At 41.9% G+C, this 21,697-nt stretch overlaps 1 protein-coding gene across 1 annotated transcript; it reads left to right on the top strand.

Annotated features, from left to right (window-relative positions):
- Positions 1 to 593: 593 nt before the first annotated feature.
- Positions 594 to 19,042, top strand: LOC132780090 (cytochrome P450 2G1-like). Its single transcript, XM_060783626.2, has 9 exons — positions 594 to 926; positions 7,256 to 7,418; positions 7,507 to 7,656; positions 10,859 to 11,019; positions 14,222 to 14,398; positions 16,080 to 16,221; positions 16,464 to 16,651; positions 17,807 to 17,948; positions 18,297 to 19,042. The coding sequence occupies exons 1-9, from the start codon at positions 747 to 749 to the stop codon at positions 18,476 to 18,478; spliced, it is 1,485 nt and encodes a 494-aa protein (XP_060639609.2). The 5' UTR covers positions 594 to 746; the 3' UTR covers positions 18,479 to 19,042.
- The last annotated feature ends 2,655 nt before the right edge of the window (positions 19,043 to 21,697 follow it).

Raw genomic sequence — 21,697 nt, 5'->3', positions numbered from 1 at the left:
CAGACCAGATTTACTGGGCATAGTCATTGCAAGTAGCAGAGCTCTGTTCTTCCGTTGTTCAGATACAACAAAATGATGTTTCCATTGCTCACTCCAGTGAACTTTGGTGCAAAAGAGGGATTGTAACAGGGATCCTGATGGACTTAGGTGGAAATGGAGTTGTGCGTGAAACAACATTGTGTATCGCATTATGCATCACAGTTGAACATTGAGCATTGTGCACATGGCACAAAGGCCTCCAGACAGCAATGTTGATATCCTGCATAGGGCTTGGACAGACTGTTGCACTGCGACCCACATGTGAAGAGAGCAAATGGCCTGCATCCACCTTTAATTTTTTATTGCATTTTGGCAACACTCTACAATGATTAGGACCATTTCCATTTCCATTGATTCACTATAGGGTTGTCTTTCCTTCTGCTTTTTTTTTTTTTTTTTTTTTTTTTGGTTGGTGAACTCAATTGCCAGGAATGATTTTATTGCAAGGGTTCAAAGAAAAAAACTAAGCAGGTTTTGGCCTGCAGGAACACAGAAATGCGAATCTACATGTCTTCTCTAAGGATAATAATAATTAACTAGGAAAGAGACAATTAAATTTGATTTTGGTTCCGTAAATGAAACACTCCACTTGCCACATGGTTATGCAAGGCAGAAGGTGGGGCCCAATCTACCTCCAAATTAAATACATGGACAGAACATGAAGCCCACATTCTGAGTAAAGGAGCACGAGGAGTGCAAACTCCATCATGGAGCTATCTGGGGCAGTCACCCTTTTCCTTGTCATCTACCTGTCTTGCCTTGCCATTACATCATTTAAGAAGAAATTATCGAGCAAGGGGAGGCTTCCTCCGGGACCCACTCCTTTGCCTCTGATCGGAAATTTCCTGCAGATCAAGTCATTAGAAATCTTAACGTCTCTTCTCAAGGTGAGTGATTATCCCTTGGAAACACAGCATGGGCATGTTGGGGATGGTGGCAAATCTAAAGAGACTCTCAAGGGTTGGCTGTCTATTGAACCTTCTTCTATTCCTTCTTTTATATAGACTTCATGGGAATATTTTCTTTTCCTGCAGTTCTTCCACAATCATCTATGCTTTCCACTGATTTGGGGTGATATTCTATGTCTTTCTCTAGTTTTTGATAGTATTCTCCCAGACCTTCTGCCAACTGAAACAGCTTCATCCATCGCCACCCTGGTCCATGATTCTTGTTTGTTTGTGTACTGTGTAAACTATACCACTATTACTACTACTACTACTACTAATAATAATAATAATAATAATAATAATAATAAACTAGAAGAAGAAGAAGAAGAAGAAGAAGAAGAAGAAGAAGAAGAAGAAGAAGTATTGAGAGTAGATGGGTAGTTTTTCCATTTGGTCAGAACATTACACTCATTCACCTGATGCTTGAACTAGGTCATAATTAATGTTTTCCTTCAGTCTTACTGAAAGCTATACCCCTTTCCCCACCTAATTCCAGCCTTGAAATTCCTAATGTATATGTATATGTATATTTGTAATAGATTATTTGAATACCTGTTTGTTGATTCAAACCCCCAAATAGTGATGTGTGTGTGATCCAATACAACAGACAGCAGAGTGTCTGCTGTGGACTCATCTTGTTGTGTTTCTAGAAATAATAATAATAATAATAATAATAATAATAATTTTATTTTTATATGCCGGCACCATCTCCCCTAGGGGACTCGGAGTAGCTTACAAAAGGACAAGCCCAAAAAAATCACAGCTAAAACCAGAGACACAATTAAAATCAATCAAATAAAATAATAAAACAAACACAGTCATAAACGACAACATAAAACAATATGGCTGAGATACAGGGAACATACTTGAGTTCAGGCTCAATGAGTGCAATAATTCCTAAAAGGAGCCCATGGAAAGTGCCGAAATCAAATGAACAGGGGCTAGGGAATTTTATTGTAGAAAGTGTCGAGGTAGCCAATAAGAGGGCCAAAATAAAATGCAGAATTTAAAGTAGGGACAGGATAGTTTTCTGGTGAACTGCCTAATCAAAGGCACAACAAAACATCCAGGTTTTTAATTCCCTCTGAAAGGAGGATGAGGTGGGAGCCTGTCTGATCTCCCTAGGGAGGGAGTTTGAAAGCTGGGGTCACCACCAAGAAGGCACTCTCCCTCATCCCCACCAATTGCACTTAAGACGGTGGAAAAGAGAGCAGAGCCTCCCCAGATGATCTCAGGGTACACACTGGTTCGTAGGGAAAGATACCCAGATCCCAAACCATTTAGGGCTTTATAGGTGATCACCTGCACCTTGAATTGGGACCAGAAACTTATTGGAAGTCAGTGGAGATGATTAAACAGGGGGGTTGACCACTCCCTGTAACTAGCTCCCGTAAGCATCCTGGCCGCAGATCTTTGGACCAACTGTATTTTCCAGGCCGTCTTCAAAGGCAGCCCCATGTAGAGTGCATTGCAGTAATCCAACTTGGAGGTAACTAGGGCATGGACCACCATGGTCAAGTAAGATTTCACAAGGTGCGGGCACAGCTGGCGAACGAGCTTTAACTGTGCAAAGGCCCTCCCAGCCACCGCCGATACCTGGGCATCAAGTGTCAAAGCGGAGTCTAGAAGGACCCCCAGCCTGCGGACCTGTGTCCTCAGAGAGAGTGTGACCCCATCAAGCACAGCTAGCCACCCTATACCCCAATCAGTCCCACAACTGGCCAGGAGGACCTCTGTATGTCAGGATTAAGCTCCAATTTGTTAGCCCTCATCCAGCCCATCACAGCCACCAGACACTGGTCAAGGATTTGAGGGGCTTCCTGGTGGAAAAGTAAAGAATACCAGGACGATGTAGATGGGTTTGCTTTCTAACACTTCTATATAAGTAGATAGGAATAAAAAGAGCTTCTTTGGCACAGATTTGTTAGAAAAGCTATGTATGAGTGATTGACCTTTGGAAAAACACTGTAGTTATGTAACCTTGCTGTTTTTGTATTATTTCTTTCCCCTATTTTTTTTACTACTGAAAGAAAGAAAGCACTCTACCTTTGATTAGTACCATGAATTGACTTCCATGTGAAAGAACTATGACAAATGATTTTATGAATTTAAAGTGGTAATGACAGCAGATGCATAGTAGGGAGCTGCCTAGTAGGGAGCTGCCATAGTAGGGAGCTGTAAAGGACATACTTTTTTCTCGGATTCTGTTAGGGGCTGATGTTGCAAGGCCATGCTTGCATCGGCACCTCTATTGAAAACGCATACACCAATTTATCATTTGGATGATTTATTGATGCAATATGATTATCACCCTAATCTGGTTGCCGTCCACATGGGTCCAAATCTGTGCATAATCCATCCATAGATGGTCAATAAGCCCTACTGAAATAGAGAAATTTAAAATGGCCATGGATAGTGAGATCTGAGATGCAAAACCTGAAGCATGGATACCGAATTCCAATACATGGTTACCAATATTGGCGATAGGCCATCCTGTAAGGTCTGTGTACCTGGTGAGATGAAGAAGAGTAATATTCCCAAATAAATCTCACTGAGTTGAAGAGGAAGCCACTGAGGTGTTTATTGAAATCAACTGAAGCGATGCCAGCCTGTGGTAATCTGCCAAAGTAAGCTGAGATACCATATCATTGCAAAACAGACATTTTTATACAATACAGTCCTTTGAAATTCCCACTCCTACCCCAGCTGGACCTGGCTTTGCTGTGATTGGCTGAACCCTGTTGACATCACAAACAGCTGGGCAGGGATTCCCTGGTAAGGTGGAACTGCGGCACCCGCCAGCCAATTATAGAACATTCCCCGCTCCCAATGCAGATTCTCACTCTCCAATGGCTGACTATAGGCAGGATAGAAACCTGTGACAAAGGAGACATACTTTCATGATTGGATTATCTTGTCCCTTCTCCAGGACAAACAATCAGGGTCCCATGCATTTTATTGACAAGATAATTGTGATATGAGTCCCCAGCAAATGGGTCCAGTGCATGGGTCCAGAGATGGGAACGATATACAGTAGAGTCTCCCTTATCCAACCTTTGCTCATCCAACATTCTGTATTATCCAATGATGATGATGATGATGACGACTCTGCAAGGAAGCAGATGAAACAATAGATCCCATCCTCAGCTGCTGCAAGAAGATTGCACAGACAGACTACAAGCAGAGGCATAACACCATTGCTCAGATGATTCATTGGAACTTGTGCCACAAATACCATCTGCCTGTAACAAAGAACTGGTGGGATCACAAGCCCGAAAAATTACAGAGAATGAACACATCAAGCTACTCTGGGACTTCCGGATTCAGACAGACAGAGTTTTGGAGCACAATACTCCTGACCTCACGATTGTGTTAAAAAACAAAGTATGGATTATCGATGTTGCAATCCCAGGTGACAGCAGGATTGAAGAGAAACAACTGGAAAAGCTGACATGATATGAGGATTTAAAGATCGAACTGCAAAGACTCTGGCATAAGCTAGTCAAGGTGGTCCCAGTGGTGAGCGGCACACTGGGTGCTGTGCCTAAAGACCAATTGGCGCTGACAAATTACCATCTTCCAGCTGCAGAAGGCTACCTTACTGGGATCTGCATGCGTTATTCACCAATACTTGGGAAGTGTCCGACATGTGATCCAATACAACAGCCAGCAGAGTGTCTGCTATGGAGTCATCTTGTTGTGTTTCAAATAATAATAATAATGAGGATGTGATCCAATTCAACAGCCAGCAGAGTGTCTGCTGTAGACTAATCTTGTTGTGTTTCAAATAACAATAATAATAATAATAATAATAATAATAATAATAATAATAATAATCTTTATTTATACCCTGCCACCATCTCCCCGAAGGGGACTTGGGACAACTAACATGAGGCCAAACCCAAAAATACAATACAGCAAAATAAAATACAAAACAACAGAAAAATTACATCACAACAAAATACATAAAGTAACAAGGTAAAATAAAAAGTGCAAAATAACATAATAAAAGCCAAACAAAAAGGGTCAGCCAAATGTACAAGATAAAAACGATATCCAACACAGTCTGCTTCCTGCCCAGATCCGCAGCTGTTTCAATACATTGCAATGTTTTGGTGCTAAATTAGTAAATACATTAATTACTACATAACGTTATCATGTATTGAACTGCTTTTTCTGTCGGTTTGTTGTAAAACATGATGTTTTGGTGCTTAATTTGTAAAATCATAACGTAATGTGACATTTAATAGACTTTTCCTTAATCCGTCCTTATTATCCAACATTTTTGCTTATCCAACATTCTGCTGGCCCATTTATGTTGGATAAGTGAGATTCTATTGTAACTATCAAAAAGTTAAAAAGTGGTTTTAAAAAGTATCCCAGGTGCTGGTAGCTGCTGCTGGGCTCCTCCAGACTGCGGGACATCCACAAAGCCAAGAAAGGGAAATGGAAACTGTTTGGAACAATACAAATCAGATTTTGTTACTGTTATCATGCCTACAGGGATCACTGCTACTGTAATTTGAAAGATCTAATTTAGAGAATAAGTGTTACTGTTTATATTGGAAAATGTATACGGTATTTTTAAAAGTTGTATATTATTTGCTGTTGTGGCCTATGGCTAGTACAATAAACAACTCATTCAATTCAGAAAGCTCCAGGCTCCTGCTATCTGTAGAACTCTCCACTGCAGTACCAGGTTTGTCCATTTATCAATTTAATATTTTGACCCGGTGGGGAGTGGGGTCCATGCTCAACAACACTAATCTCCAATCCATTGCTGGAGTATCCTGGAATGGTGGAGAGACCATCTTCCCCAGCTGGGCACCTTCTTTAATTGGTGCTGTACAAACAGGGTTCGAATCCGGGGAGCGGTGTGAGCTCCTGCTGTTAGCCCCAGCTTCTGCCAATCTAGCAGTTCAAAAACATGTAAATAGGTACTGCTCTGGCGGGAAGGTAATGGTGCTCCATGCAGTCATGCCAGCTACATGACCTTGGAGGTGTCTACGGACAATGCAGGCTCTTCAGCTTAGAAATAGAGATGGACACCATCCCCCAGAGTCAGACACGACTGGACAATGTCAGGGGAAAACCTTTATCTTTTAACATCAACATAACTGTATGGAGTTGTAAGGAATATGGGGTGCTCAAACTAATGGAGAAAGAGTGGTACTGGTGACTTTCCAGGGACACTATGGATTGTTACACAACTCAGATGAATGTTTATGCAAGAGGGCAGAGACCTTATGCAAGCAATGGAGATGTCTAAATTCTGGCATAGCTGCTTGGTTATACAACAACAGTCTAGCTTGTACCCACTATTCAGGTGCTCAGTCCTTTCAGCATTCCAAAAATGGAAAGCATATCCCTCTTGTATTATGAATTTACCTTTTGATTATTTTTGCATCATTCAGTATTCCCTTTCTTGCATATTCATCTTCTCCATCCACTTCAAAAGTTGCTTTGGGCTTCTCAAAACTCTTCAATGACCACACAAAAAGCCTTCAAAATTCTCTGCACGTTTAAATGGGATGCAATCCAAGAAGTATTATGCCAAATTAAATTCTTTCATCAACTTTAAGAAATCTTTGGGTGTGCTATATCATATTTACACAGCTAACAAGCTGGACAACTTTTTTAAAAGATCACTTCTCCTTTGTTTAGGAAAGAACTGTATTTGCTAGGAAAAGCTGGCAGGAACAAATGCTTGCATAATATTTCCCTCCCACTTTAGGTTTCCATGGAGGTGGGATGTTTGAATGCAAATACAAAGAACTAAATGCCACTATTGGCAAGTCATTGCTCTCGTCAAATCAAATTTAAAGACAGGGAAGCTTCATCAAGGTTCAATCAACTCTGGGATGATTTAGGGCCCTTCCAGACAGGCCCTATAACCCAGGATCTGATCCCAGGTTTTCTGCTTTAAACTGGATTATATGAGTCCACATTTATTTATTTATTTATTTATTTATTTTGCGCATTTCTACCCCGCCCTTCTCAAACCCCGAAGGGGGACATTGCCAGATAATCTGGGATAAACAGAAAACCTGGGATCAGATCCTGGGATATAGGGCCTGTCTAGAAGGGCTCTTAGTCATAAATTAGAGACATCATCTTCACTCTGCCCTCTTCTGCTGTAAGATTCAAATCCCATTGCTTCTCATGCACTGGAGTTGTTAGCCAGAATCATATCAAAGAACACCATTACAAAAAGTCTGCCAACCTCATAACGAGATTGTCCCAACATAACAGCTTATTTTCCTACACAGCTTCAAGAAAAGTATGGCCCTGTGTTCACTGTATATTTCGGAACCCGTCCGATTGTGGTCTTGTGTGGACATGATGCTGTGAAGGAGGCCCTGATAGACAAGGCAGAAGAATTCAGTGGAAGGGCCACCAATCCTACTCTGGAAAGGACCTTCCAAGGTCATGGTGAGGAATCTCTATCAGTGTTGCAATAATGGCTTTCACTCTTTCCTCTTTCCTATTTGCTTTTCGGTTCCTTTTTGGATTCCCACAGGAGTGGTATTTTCCACCGGGGAGCGTTGGAAGCAACTACGCCGGTTCTCCCTCACCGTCTTGAGGGATTTCGGAATGGGGAAAAAATCCATTGAAGAGCGGATTCAAGAGGAGGCTCAGTTCCTGCTGGAGGAATTCAAGAAAACTAAGGGTGAGCAGAATGATAAACAGTATTACTCAACTTTCTCTTCTCAGTAAGTGGTTCCTCAGCATCTGCTAGGGTAAGGAGCCCCCGGTGGCGCAGTGGGTTAAACCCCTGTGCTGGCAGGACTGAAGACCGACAGGTCGCAGTTCGAATCCGGGGAGAGGCGGATGAGCTCCCTCTATCAGCTCCTCTTGCGGGGACATGAGAGAAGCCTCCCACAAGGATGATAAAAACATCAAAATCATCCAGGCGTCCCCTGGGCAACGTCCTTGCAGACGGCCAATTCTCTCACACCAGGAGTTATTCCTGACACGATAAAAAAAAAATCTGCTAGGGTTTGGTTCCAGGACCCCTTGTAGATATCAAAATCCATGAATCTCATTGCCCATAAAAATGATGCAGTTAAATTGTATCCCTTTTATAAAATGGCAAAACTGAGGTTTTATATTTGGATTTCTTTCCCCCCCCCCCCAACTTTATTTTTTTATTGTTTCAACATTACATCTTGTTTACATTTAGTTTCCGTTGCTGCTCATACTTATACACACTTCATGTCCATGTAACATTACTGCACCTTCTCTTTGTATACACTAGTCTCTTTTTTTTAAAAGAAGGGAATGAAAGATACATGGCCTCTAGTTTATCCCAATCTAGTCACAAAGAAAGCTAGTATCATACGCTTCACCCTCTAGACCAGTGTTTCTCAACCTGGAGATTAGGATTCCTGGGGGACAAGTGGAGGTGTCAGGGGGTTGCCAAAGACCATCAGAAAATACAGTATTTTCTGTTGACCCCAATTCTATCATTGGTGGAGTTCAGAATACTCTTTGATTGTAGGCGAACCTTTAAATCCCAGCAACTACAGCTCCCAAATGTCAAGGTCTGTTTTCCCAAACTCCACCAGTGTTCACATTTGGGCATATTGAGTACTTGTGCCAACTTTGGTCCAGATCCACCATTGTTTGAGTCCATGGTGTTCTCTGCATATAGGTGAACTATAACTCTAAAACTCAAGGTCAGTGCCCACCAAACCCATCCAGTATTTTCTGTTGGTCATGGGAGTTCTGTGTGTCAAATTTGGTTCAATTCCATCATTGGTGAAGTTCAGAATGCTCTTTGATTGTAGGTGAACTATAAATCCCAGCAACTACAACTCCCAAATGACAAAATGAATCCCCCCACCAACCCCAACAGTATTCAAATTTGGGCATATTGGGTATTTGTGCAAAATTTGATCCAGTGAATGAAAACACATCCTGTATATCAGATATTTACATTACAATTCACAACAGTAGCAACTCAGCCCACTTCATTGAAAAAATCAGCAATCTCAAGCTAAATACAAATGACATACTGATCAGCTTCGATGTGGTGTCTCTATTTACCATGGTCCCAGTTGCAGACACCATGGCACTCATCAACCAGAGGTTCCCAGAAGACATCACGGCGCTGTTTCACCATTGCCTCACCACCAGCTATTTTCAGTGGGACAATGAATTCTACGAACAGAAAGATGGAGTAGCTATGGGGAGCCCTCTCAGCCCAGTCATAGCTAACTTCTACATGGAACAATTTGAAAAACAAGCTCTTGAAACAGCAACCAAAAAGCCCACTACATGGTTCAGATATGTGGATGACACTTTCACCATTTGGAGCCATGGAGAAGAAGAACTCAACAGGTTCCTGGAACATCTTAACAGCATCCACCCTAACATCCAGTTCACTATGGAAAAAGAAAAGGAAGGAAGATTGCCTTTTCTAGATGTCCTAGTCATCCGTAAACCAGATCAACAATTGGGTCACACCGTTTACAGAAAACCCACACACACAGATAGATATCTACATAAAAACTCCAACCATCACCCAAGTCAAAAAAGAAGCACCATTAAAGCCTTGGCAGACCGTGCAAAAAGAATCTGTGAACCCCACCTCCTCCAAGATGAACTGAACCACCTCAACTGGGCTCTACAGGCCAATGGATATTCCACCTCAGACATCAGAAGAGCTGAAAGACCAAGAACAAGCCACAAGAGTAAAGATGAAGATCCACCCAGAGGAAAAGTGTTCCTGCCATACATCAAGGGAACCACTGGTCGCATAGGAAAGCTGATGAGGAAACACAACATACAATCTACAAACCCACCAAGAAAATCCAACAAATGCTACGTTCAGCAAAGGACAAGAGGGATCCTCTCACCTCTGCAGGAGTCTACCGTATACCATGCAGCTGTGGACAAGTCTACATAGGGACCACCAAACGCAGCGCCCAAACAAGAATCCGGGAACATGAAAGGCACTGCAGACTACTCCAACCAGAGAAATCAGCCATAGCAGAGCACCTGATGAACCAACCTGGACACAGCATTTTATTTGAGAACACAAAAATGCTGGACCACTCTCACAACCACCATGTCAGACTACACAGAGAAGCCATTGAAATCCACAAACATGTGGACAATTTCAACAGAAAGGAAGAAACCATGAAAATGAACAAAATCTGGCTACCAGTATTAAAAAATTCTAAAATTAAAACAGCAGAGAGAAAAACAGGCAGGGACATCTAAGCACCTTTCATTAAGAATTTGCTCCAGGCACAGTCAGCCCATTGTATGCTAATCAAGGTGGTCAGTTGAAAAGATTCACACCCAGCCCAACTTACAAAAGCCTTTTGTCTCACCCTGGTCAGTCCACAGATATATAAACCCCTTTTTTCCCAGCTCCAGCAGACCTCTGAGGAAGCCTGCCATAGATGCAGGCGAAACGTCAGGAGAAATGCCTCTAGAACATGGCCATATAGCCCGAAAAAACCCACAAGAACTGAGTAGCAAAATTACAGTTAAATGCACTCCTTATACTTGGAGATCACCAGATTGAAGGAGACTGAGGGAAGCAGATGGAACAGGAGATGCTGGGATGAAAAGAAAATAAGAGGATTGTATATAAATGATGTAGAGGAGAAAAAAAGTTATGAAAATGGAGCAAGAAATGGAATTGTAAAGCAGAGATTTTCCGTATTCTAAATGTTTGGGAAAGCAGAAGTGAGAGAAGTCACCATTGCCTATTCTGATGTCATCTTTCCTGGTGTGCTAGACAAAGCTTCTCACCCTCTCCAAAACTCTAGTAATAGCTTGAGCGAGACTTTTCTATGTACTAGGGGTACCTTTAATGGAGTGACTCCTCACTCTTCCTCTCTGTCCTTGTGTTTCAGAGAAACCCTTTAATCCTGCCTTCATCCTCAGCTGCGCTGTCTCCAATGTTATTTGCTCCATTGTATTTGGTAATCGCTTTGATTATGAGGATAAGGATTTCCAAGCCATTATGGAAATGATGAACAGCAGCTTCCGGGAGATGAGCTCAGCCAGAGCCCAGGTAATTGATTGGAAAAAGGAAGTGGATTCATTGCCCATGACAATAGACACTTCCTGTTTGAAGAACATCTACATATATACAGTGGCTCTACAAGACTTAAGAGACAATATGCAGCCCATCCTTTCCAGCCACCTCAACACTCCTCTTCTCTCCTGACTCTCTAGTCTTATTGTCCTTTTTCTCATATGAAGTTGTTTGTTTTTTGTCTTTTCTGGGCTTGTGCACAGATTTGTAGTTATGGCCATATGGCTTGGCTGGATGGCCATAACGATAAGGCCCATCCGTCACATTTTTCATCAATTATGGGACCATGTGGCAGCTAATCACAGCTCCCCCCCCCCCCCCCTATTCAGCATCACCCATTGCATGAAGAGGCTGCCACATTGTTGTAGCTCAGACAGCTGAGGATGTTTATGAGAGGTTTGGGGGTATAGGGCCTGCAGCTGAGGATGTTGATGAGGGGTCTGGGGGTGCAGGGCCTGTAGGCCCTGATGTTTCTGAAGGTGCTCAGACAAAGTTAATGTTGGAATAGGAAGGCAAATCCCTGGTTGGAGAACGAAGGGCTCTCTGTGTGAAAACGAAACTGTTTTGCAGGATGACAGGCAAAAAGAGATATTAAATAGAGAAGCAAGACAGCTTCTGCGTGGGAAGAATTCCAGGTGCAAGTCAGGCGATGGGAAAAAGCGGCAAAGGGCCGAGGGAATGCTTTCATGCATTGCTGTCCTTATTGAAGGGAAAAACTGCTTTTGGTTTTTTAAATCAAGCAACTTAGCAATTAGAGCAGGATCTCTTGCCTTGGTTCTCGCTCCAAGTCATGTCCTGGTCAAGTTTTGCTTTAAGTCTTAGGGATTTTACCATGAACTCAAGCTAAATGGATGTTTTATCCCTCATCTTTGGATTATTCAAGCTCATGAGTTTACCCTGCTCTTTAGATTTATGTTCATGCTTTAACCTTTGCATTGGAGTTTTATTTCTGGCTTTTTGATACTCTTTTCATCTTAGCTATTTGGAGTTTTTACTCTTTTATTGTGTGTTTTTTTTCCAATAAACTGTTTATTTCTATGTTGGACTTCCTGGTGAGTGCTTGAGCAAGGTGAACCCCAGCTGAGGTGCAACAGGAATGCTGTGTGCACAGGGTTTCCCTGTGAGCCCTGCCTGTTGGGGCCAATCTAAATAGAAGAACACCATGACATGTCTTACACGCTGCTTCCTTAACCCCATTGCTCAGACCCAGACTTCCTTGGAAGGAAAAAAGAAAAGGGTCCCAGAAAGGGTGCTTCTTTAACCTCGTTGCTGAAACCCAGACTCCCTTGAAAGGAAAGGATCCCAGGGATGGAAAGGAGGTCTTGTAAGTTTCCCATTGCCACCAATTGGCTGGATCTTCCCAGATCTTTTGGCTGCCTAGCCAAAACCATATATTTCCATTTGCCAATTTTTGGGAGGCTTCCAAAAAACAGGTCTGGGTGCCCAACGAAATTTGGATGCAGTTTGAGAGCAATTGAATTGCCACGGCTCAATGTTATGGAATCATGGGAGTTACAATTTTTACAAGGTCAAGTCTTCTCTGGTGCCAAACTACAAATCCCAGGATTCCATGGCATTGTCTCTTGACAGTTAAGGTGATTTCAAAGTTCATTAATTCTACAGCATAGATGCCCCCTTGGTCTCTTCCTCAATCCACACTACTTAGCCAGGTGATCTTTGTTTCTCCCCACCTGTAAGCTTATTCTCTCACCCTCAGCTATTTCCCTCTTGGAATGGAAATAGTATTTGAAATTATTACATCCCTATTACTACCTCCATCATCTCTACTGCTCCCCTCCTCCTTGGACTTTTAAAATCATCACTATGCCCGCCCCTTTCTTTGCTTCTTTCTCTCCCTTTTTTCACTTCAGAGAAAACTCATGAGAGCTCTTTCTTTAAGAGTTCTCAAATCCTCCTCACTAAAGTACAAATCTTAGGATTCTATGGCATGCTGCCAGAACAATTAAGGAATCAGAGAAATCGTGTAACGTGAAAGAACCATGAGTCTTGAAGCTATGATAGATTTGATAGTTATAGGTGGAAATGTACTCAACCCATGTACAAGTGCACACTTTAAAAGTATGAAAAGTAATGCCTCCATCTTCGTTACTTGTGTTTGGATAGGAATATTTTAATAAATCAAACTCAGAAATAATCCTTAGAATGTGCTCTTTAACTACCACTATTCACTTTTCCACATAATCAGCAGACAATTGGATACATTTCTGCCAACAATGAACACATTTTCTGAAGCCGTCACAGAAGAAGTCGACACTCTGTTTCCGCAACTGATTGAGCACAGATGTTCCAATAGCCAAGCAAAGCAATAATGTGACCCACACGTTCTTGTGAAATGCCGATTATGCTTGAAATTTCTCTCGGAGTGATGCAATGATCGTCCTGAATCAATCTGTCAACCTTTTGCTTGTGAAACCCGATGGTTGCTGGCCCAGGATGTCCAACTCTTTGTTTGTCATGCAAATTAGATGTTCCCGCCTCAACATATTTAAACTTACTTGCCCAATGATGCACAGTACTCACATCAACACAATCGCCATAAACAGCTTGCATTCTCTGATTCCTTTGGGGTGACACCTTCTGCTGTCAAGACTTCAATGACTGCACATTGCTTAAGTAGCATTGACCGACCATCTGCGCAGGGTTCCATACTTTGCACTTCAACAACACAACCATTCAATGCTAAGGCTTCCTGCCAAAATGGAACTGTAGAGGAGAGTCTACTGAACAAGCCAGTACATGCCGCATACCAGTACTGCCATCTGTTGAGGCGTTACGAATGTGGAGGCATTACTTTTCATTCAACCCTCGTACATTAAAAGAACATGGCTCCACACCACCCTTTCCATAGATTTTTTTCAATTTTCACTTGTACTCATGTGGTATTGTAAATGGATCTCCTGCTTTATGTTCTCTCCCAAACATAATTGTTTTTTTGATCTGGTCAGTTTAAGGTTTTTCTTTTCTTTTCTTTGTTTCTGACCACATGCACATATCTAAACAAACAGGCCTGCTATTTGTTTGTTCTTGATTGGATCCTTTAGAATTAGGAGTGACTAGACCAATTCCAGATATAGACTGATAGCGTATGTCTGATACCAGAGAGGAATTTACTGCACTAGCAGGTCATCTGTGAGACATGCTTTCTCTCTTCATACAGTTGTACGACATCTATGTCAGCATCCTGAAGTACTTCCCAGGGCCCCAGGATAAAGTCTATGACCTCCTGGGTGGGATTAGGGCTTACATTGCCAAGAGAGTGAAGAAGAACCAAGAGACCCTTGAACCCAACTTCCCACGGGACTTCATTGACTGTTTCCTCATCCAGATGGAAAAGGTACTTTGGTGGGGCATGAGGATCTTTCAACTCCACTCAACTTGATGGAGTTGATGCAATTATCACTCACCTCTTGATCAATGGTTAATCTGATGGGGTTAAAATCCAAACCTTTTATGAATGTGCAACTGCTGGTTCTGTTCTAAGCCCACAGATCAAATGGCTTGATATTTACAAAACTGGGAGTACATGCCACACTCATAGATGTCTGGAATCATGCTTCTTTTCCTGCTGGAGGGCATGATGTGATGTGATATGGCTTTAATGGATTTCAGCAGTTTAGGAAATCAGGATACTACTGTAGTAATATCACTTCCTTTGAAAAGCAGGAAGAGATCCAAAGAAATTGATGATGGTTTAAATCATCCCCTGTGTCATGATGCCAGGGCTCTGCCAATATTTAGGCAGAGATTAACCAAACTTCCAGTTAGTGTTAAACAATTTAATTAAAACAGCATTGACTTTCTGGCTGTTTTAATAGTCCAAAACATAAAACATAAAGATATCACTCAGCCACAGAATATAAAACAAAACTGACAGCAAACACTGTTGCAGGTTCAAGATAACACCGTAGTTAAAAGGTCCAGTCCAATAGTCAAATGCCGAGAGTTCAATGAGCAAAGTCCAGGGATCAAGAGTCTATACTGTAGTCAAAAGCCAGTCCAAAGGTTCCAGGGTTCCAAGAGTACAGGATACATGTCAGGATACCAAAAATACACAAACCTGGGGGAAAGCCAGCAGCATCTATCACCAAAATAAGACAATACTTTTCTCCCAAAGATCAGCCCCAAGGCTCATTCCTTATATCCAAAAACACCCAGCTACATCCTATCTCTTGTATACCTCCACCCTTAATTGCTTTCACCCATGAACAAGGGTTCATGGGTGAAAGCAATTAAGGGTGGAGGTATACAGATTACTTACAGATTACTCAACCCTTTAGAATTAAGACTTACATTAACCCTTCCATCACCAACCACCATCAACTGCAGAACACAATACATGACACCCTTGTGGTGCAATGGGTTAACCCCTTGTACAGGTAGAATTGAAGACCGACAGGTCAAAGATTCGAATCCGGGGAGATGTCAGCTCCAGCTCCCCATGCGGGGACATGAGAGAAGCCTCCCACAAGGATGGTAAAACATCAAAACATCCAGGCATCCTTGCAGATGGCCAATTCTTTCACACCAGAAGTGACTGCGGTTTCTTAAGTCACTCCTGATACTAAACAAAAAAGTGGCGCTCAACCTGTGGGTCCCCAGATGTTTTGACCTACAATTCCCAAAAATCCCAGCCAGTTTATCTGCTGTTAGGATTTCTGGGAGTTGAAGGCCAAAACATCTGGGGACCCACAGGCTGAGAACCACTGGTTCAAATCATGAACCTTGTGATCAAGCATGCCACTCTTTCAGTCATTTGTCAGTCCATGGTTTGAGATATATATGTGCAAAATGTTATTCTGCTGTCAAATTCTCAAGTGTTCATTGAAATACTTAAAGATAATGTTATTCTTAACTTGCATCTCAACTGCAATCTTTAATTCAACCAGTTAATAAAAAGTCATGGGACTTGATGATACTTTTAGTTGACCTTAAAAATGCAACAGACTTTCCCAGCATTGCTGATAATGACCCTTCTTGGAAAGATCTTGAGGTGTTTTGTTCTTTTCTCCTTTCAGGAAAAAGATAACCCATCCAGTGAATTTAACATGAGAAACCTGGAGCTCACAGCTCTTACTCTTTTCTTTGGCGGAACAGAGACTGTCAGCTCCACCTTGAGATATGGATTTCTGCTCCTGATGAAATATCCTGAAGTCCAAGGTACAGAGCAGTTGAGGGATGGAGGAAAATAGTTGATGATCTCTTTCAACAGTAGAAACCCCCTTCTCCCAGAAAATAAACAAAGACCATCACAGATATTATATATTCCTGCAACTGGTATTATTCAAAGCTTTCCAACTTCTGAATATGGAGGTTCCAATTGGTAATATTAAAGTCCAGAAATCAGTTTCCTTTCAGAGCTATACATCAAAAGAAACTAATTTAATGATTACATTTGACAGCAAAGGTGCATGAAGAAATTGACCAAGTGATTGGACAGAACCGTGCCCCAAATATTGAAGACCGGAGCCAGATGCCATATATGGATGCTGTCATCCATGAAGTGCAGAGGGTCAGTGACCTGTTCCCCATGGCCCTGCCCCACATGGTTACGCGTGACACTGAATTCAGAGGCTACATGATTCCCAAGGTACAGACAGCAGGTGTATCATATAAAACCCAGCTATGTGTTGTCATGACAGTTTCATGGACTATTCCATTTTTCCCCAAGTCACCACAGATATAATTTAACAAGTCAACAACTCTTCACAGAAATTGAAATTTGTCAGTGGGCATTTTAGTAAAGTCATTCTGGTGGCTATTATGTAGGAAAAGGCATTTGACTCCCTCAAGATGAATAGTTTTGACAAGGATTTGCATGATATGGAGTCCCCGGTGGCACAGTGGGTTAAACCACTGAGCTGTTGAATTTGCTGACCGGAAAGTTGGTGGTTCGAATCCGGGAAGTGGGGTGAGCTCCCACGGTTAGCCCCAGCTTCTGCCAACCCAGCAGTTCAAAAACATGCAAATGTGAGTAGATCAATTGGTACCGCTCCAGCGGGAAGGTAATGGTGCTCCATGCAGTCATGCTGGCCACATGATCTTGGAGGTGTCTATGGACAATGCCAGCTCTTCGACTTAGAAATGGAGATGAACACCAACTCCCAGAGTTGGGCATGACTGGACTTAATGTCAGGGGAAAACCTTTACCTTTACCCTAAAAGGAGAATGTCTGAAGATGGAGGTTCCTGAATATGGACCTTCACCATAGCCATGACAGTGAACTCATCTGCTACCAAGGTACTAAAAACAGTGAGTATAGGAAAGACATGGAAGATCCAAAAAGGTGGTGGCTAAAAACAATGAATAATATCCAGGGGATATTCAGTTTTGTAATGAATATTATCCAGGGCATATTCAGATTTGCTTATTTGATGGGTCGACACCAGAAAAGTGATGTCCAGAGCCAAATGCACACAGGATGAACTCGTGTGGTGGTGGAGTGTGGTGGAGGCTCCTTCTTTGGAAGCTTTTAAACAGAGGCTGGATGGCCATCTGTCAGGGGTGATTTGAATGCAATATTCCTGCTTCTTGGCAGAATGGGGTTGGACTGGATGGCCCATGAGGTCTCTTCCAACTCTTTGATTCTATGATTCTAATCCACCATCTTTATTTATATAGAATAATTAAAGAGAACTTATGGGCAATTAATCTTAATCTGAGAACCTCTGTTCTAGATTTTTTTAGTGCTCTCTGTGAATGTTTGCAGTGTTCATCTCTCCACCCTCTTTCGTTTTTTCCCCAGGGAACAGAAGTCTACCCTGTGCTCAGTAGTGTCCTGCATGACCCCACAATGTTTAAAAACCCTCATGCTTTCAACCCAGGGAATTTCTTGGATGAGAATGGATGCTTCAAGAAGAATGATGCTTTTGTGCCATTTTCTTCAGGTTGGGCTTTTCCAAGCATACTGTTTATTTATTATTTATTGACTTTGCTTGTATACTGCTTTTTTCACCCCAGGGAGGAACTCAAAGAGATTTCTAATCTATTTATGGCAAAATTTAATGCCTCACATACATATGAAACCTAACATAAAACAACAATAACTCCTACTTGAGATAATAGGCATGATCATATGGGGTTCCTGGGCACCAGAGAGTCAGAAATCCTGGGATTCTATGAATATGGCAGGATGATTCCAAAATAAATGCCCTATTAGGTGTTCATCAGAAGACAACTGATAGAAAACTTAGTTATGCCTTTTTCTACTGATGATTCTTCTATTTTGTTTGCAGGGAAGAGGATCTGTTTGGGAGAAGCCTTGGCCCGAATGGAACTTTTCCTCTATTTCACCACCATCTTGCAGAGCTTCCGGCTGAAGCCCCTTGTAACCCCAGACAAAATTGACACAACACCCGCTGAGAATGGATCTGCAGTCATCCCACCCTTCTATCACTTCTGTGTCATCCCACGCTAACTGGGAGAGCCTTTGTCCACAGCCATAACTCTTTAATATAAGTCATATTCCCCCACCTACATTAGGGAGAAGAGATGACACTCATCTTTTTTTTTCTAGCTCTCAAATAGTTGACTTCCATTCCACAACAGCAGAATAGGGATTTTTGGAATTGAGTGCTATTGAACCCACCAGGTTGTGGATTGATAACACAGGACTCATTACAAACTTTGCAATTTGTGACCCTTGTGCAAGCAGGAAAACTTTGCAATTTATGGCCCTTGTGCAAGCAGGACTACTGACTGACAGGTCAGTGGTTTGAATCCAGGGGGAGCATGGATGAGCTCCCTCTGTCAGCTCCAGCTCCCCATGTGGGGACATGACAGAAGCTTCCCACAAGGATGGTAAAACATCAAACATCTGGGCGTCCCCTGGACAACTTCCTTGCAGATGTACAATTCTCTCACACCAGAAGTGGCTTGCCGTTTCACAAGTTGCTCCTGACATGAAAAAAAATTGACAGCAACAATTTTTCCTGGTCAAAATTACTCTGTGCAAGGGTGAGAAGAGTGGGGTAGAAATGTTGTAAATAAATAAATAAAATAATATAGTGTGCCACATATATTTTGTAGAAATGGTTAAAGAGGTTACTTTTGCTTCCACCATTCCCTAACTAACTCAGGCTGGATCTACACTTCCATATATTACAGTTCAAACTACATTACCTGGCCAGTGTAGACCATATAATGCACTTCAGTGTCATTCAGACTGCATTATATGAGTCTACACAGCAATATTTGGCAGTGTAAATAGGGCCTCAGTGAAGGCGACATAAAGGCAGAGTAACAATAATGACATAAGGCTGCATTTTGTGCAAAAATTCAATCTTTCTAAATGGACTTAGATAGACAGGAATTAGAATTGTGCAGTTTTGTAATGTCCATATCCTGTAGGCAGCTGCTGCTCTATTGTTACCTAGCTGATCCATGTCTAAACTTGGGTCCCATCTCCAAGATATCACATGATGTATGTGGGTACAAATACAAGTATTCCAAAATCAGGAGGAAAATCCATAATCCAAAACACTTCTGGTCCCGAGCATTTTGGATAATGGATGTCTATATTTTGTTTGTTGTGAAGCATTGAATGTTGCAACAACTTTATTATATCAAAAATGTTTCATGTTTGTATATGTGTCCTAAAGATTTAGCAACCTAAAGATTTCACATTGATCTTTGCATGGAGAGATTTAGGCAGATGGAAAAAAAACTTCAGACTGGCTTGAATACATGCAATTGCCCCTTTCGTGTTCTGGATTTGAAGCAAAGCAATATTTAAAATGAACTGAAATGCACTGGTTCACAATACAGTAGAGACTTGCTTATTCAATCTCCACTCATCCAACGGTCTGTATTATCCAACACAGTCTGCCTCCTGTCCAGATACACAGCTATTTCCATACATTGTGATGTTTTGGTGCTAAATTCGTAAATACAGTAATTACTAGATAATGATACTGTGTATTGAACTGTGCCATGTATAAATATGTGAGAGGAAGTCATAGGGAGGAGGGAGCAGGCTTGTTTTCGGCTGTCCTGGAGACTAGGACGCAATGGAACAATGGCTTCAAACTACAGGAAAGGAGATTCCACCTGAACATTAGGAAGAACTTCCTGACTGTGAGAGCTGTTCAGCAGTGGAACTCTCTGCCCTGGAGTGTGGTGGGGGCTTCTTCTATGGAGGCTTTTAAACAGAGGCTGGATGGCCATCCGTTGGGGGTGCTGAATGCATTTTTCCTGCTTCTTGGCAGGACTGGATAGCCCACAAGGTCTCTTCTAATTCTAGGATTCTAGGATTCTATGAACTGCTTTTTTCTGTTGATTTGTTGTAAAACATAATGTTTTTATGCTTAATTTGTAAAATCATAACATAATTTGACATTTAATAGGCTTTTCCTTAATCCCTCCTTATTATCCAACATTTTCGCTTATCCAACATTCTGCCAGCTCGTTTATGTTGGATAAGCGAGACTCTACTGTTATTGCAAATACAGCAGCTTTACCATAAAAACCATTATATAAAACCATTAAAATATATTTTATTCAGGCAATAATTAGAAATAATAATAATTATTTATTTATACCCCGCCACCATCTCCCCAAGGGGACTCGGGGTGGCTTACATGAGGCCAAGCCCAACAATACAATCTAACAGTATAACCAACACAGCAATAGAGTAAAACAAAAAAATAAAATACAATACAAAAACCATTATAAATAACATATCCGCAATAAGACACAATATTTAAAAACATAAGGATCCAACACTGTGGGCATGGCCAATTCTAATAGATTAAAAATTTGTAACACTGGGTATGACAGCAGTGAAATGAGTCTTAACAGAGGTTTTAGAGGGTAGTGTGACGGTGCGAGTGGCGCCACCTATATGTAGAATTGTAAGTTGTAGGATTTGAACTGTTGTATCATGCCTGCTTTTTCCTTTTTACCCTGTAAATGTATAGTTGGATTGATTGGTGTCAGGAGGAACGCTTTGGCTTCCTCGACCATGGCCTGCTATTCCAGGAGGATGGCCTACTGGCAAGGGATGGGGTGCATCTCACACAAGTAGGAAAACACCTTTTTGCTCACAGACTTGCAAACCTCATTAGACGCACTTTAAACTAGGTCCACCGGGGGAGGGGGACAACAGCCTTGCGAACACTACTTTACCCATAATGTCTGGGAATCGCCAGAAGGCTAAACGGAGGGCTGCACAAACACAACAAGGACCAAGTACCAAAAGCACAATAATCCCAATTAAACAGCTCAAGGGAAGATCCCAGGGGCTCACATGTCTTTACACTAATGCACAGAGCATGGGAAATAAACAAGACGAACTCCAACTTCTAGCACAACACCACAAATATGATATCATAGCCATCACTGAAACCTGGTGGGATGACTCCTATCGCTGGAATGTAGATATCGAGGGGTATAACCTCTTTCACAGAAACCGAACAAAGGGGAGAGGAGGCGGAGTAGCCTTATATGTCAAAAACTCTTATGCTGCAGAAGAAATTCAAGACAGCAATCTGGGAAACCAGCTTGAAATCATCTGGATAAGAATCAAGGGAACTGGGACTCAAAAAGATGTCGTTGTAGGCGTCTACTACAGACCCCCAAGCCAGGAGGAAGATCTTGATGATGTCTTCTGCCAACAGTTGACCAAACAGACACAGAA

The sequence above is a fragment of the Anolis sagrei genome, chromosome X, assembly GCF_037176765.1.
Source record: "Anolis sagrei isolate rAnoSag1 chromosome X, rAnoSag1.mat, whole genome shotgun sequence".
NCBI classification, from domain to species: domain Eukaryota; kingdom Metazoa; phylum Chordata; class Lepidosauria; order Squamata; family Dactyloidae; genus Anolis; species Anolis sagrei.
The sequence above is the reverse complement of the archived record's forward strand: the minus strand, read 5'-3'. Positions and strand labels throughout refer to the sequence as shown.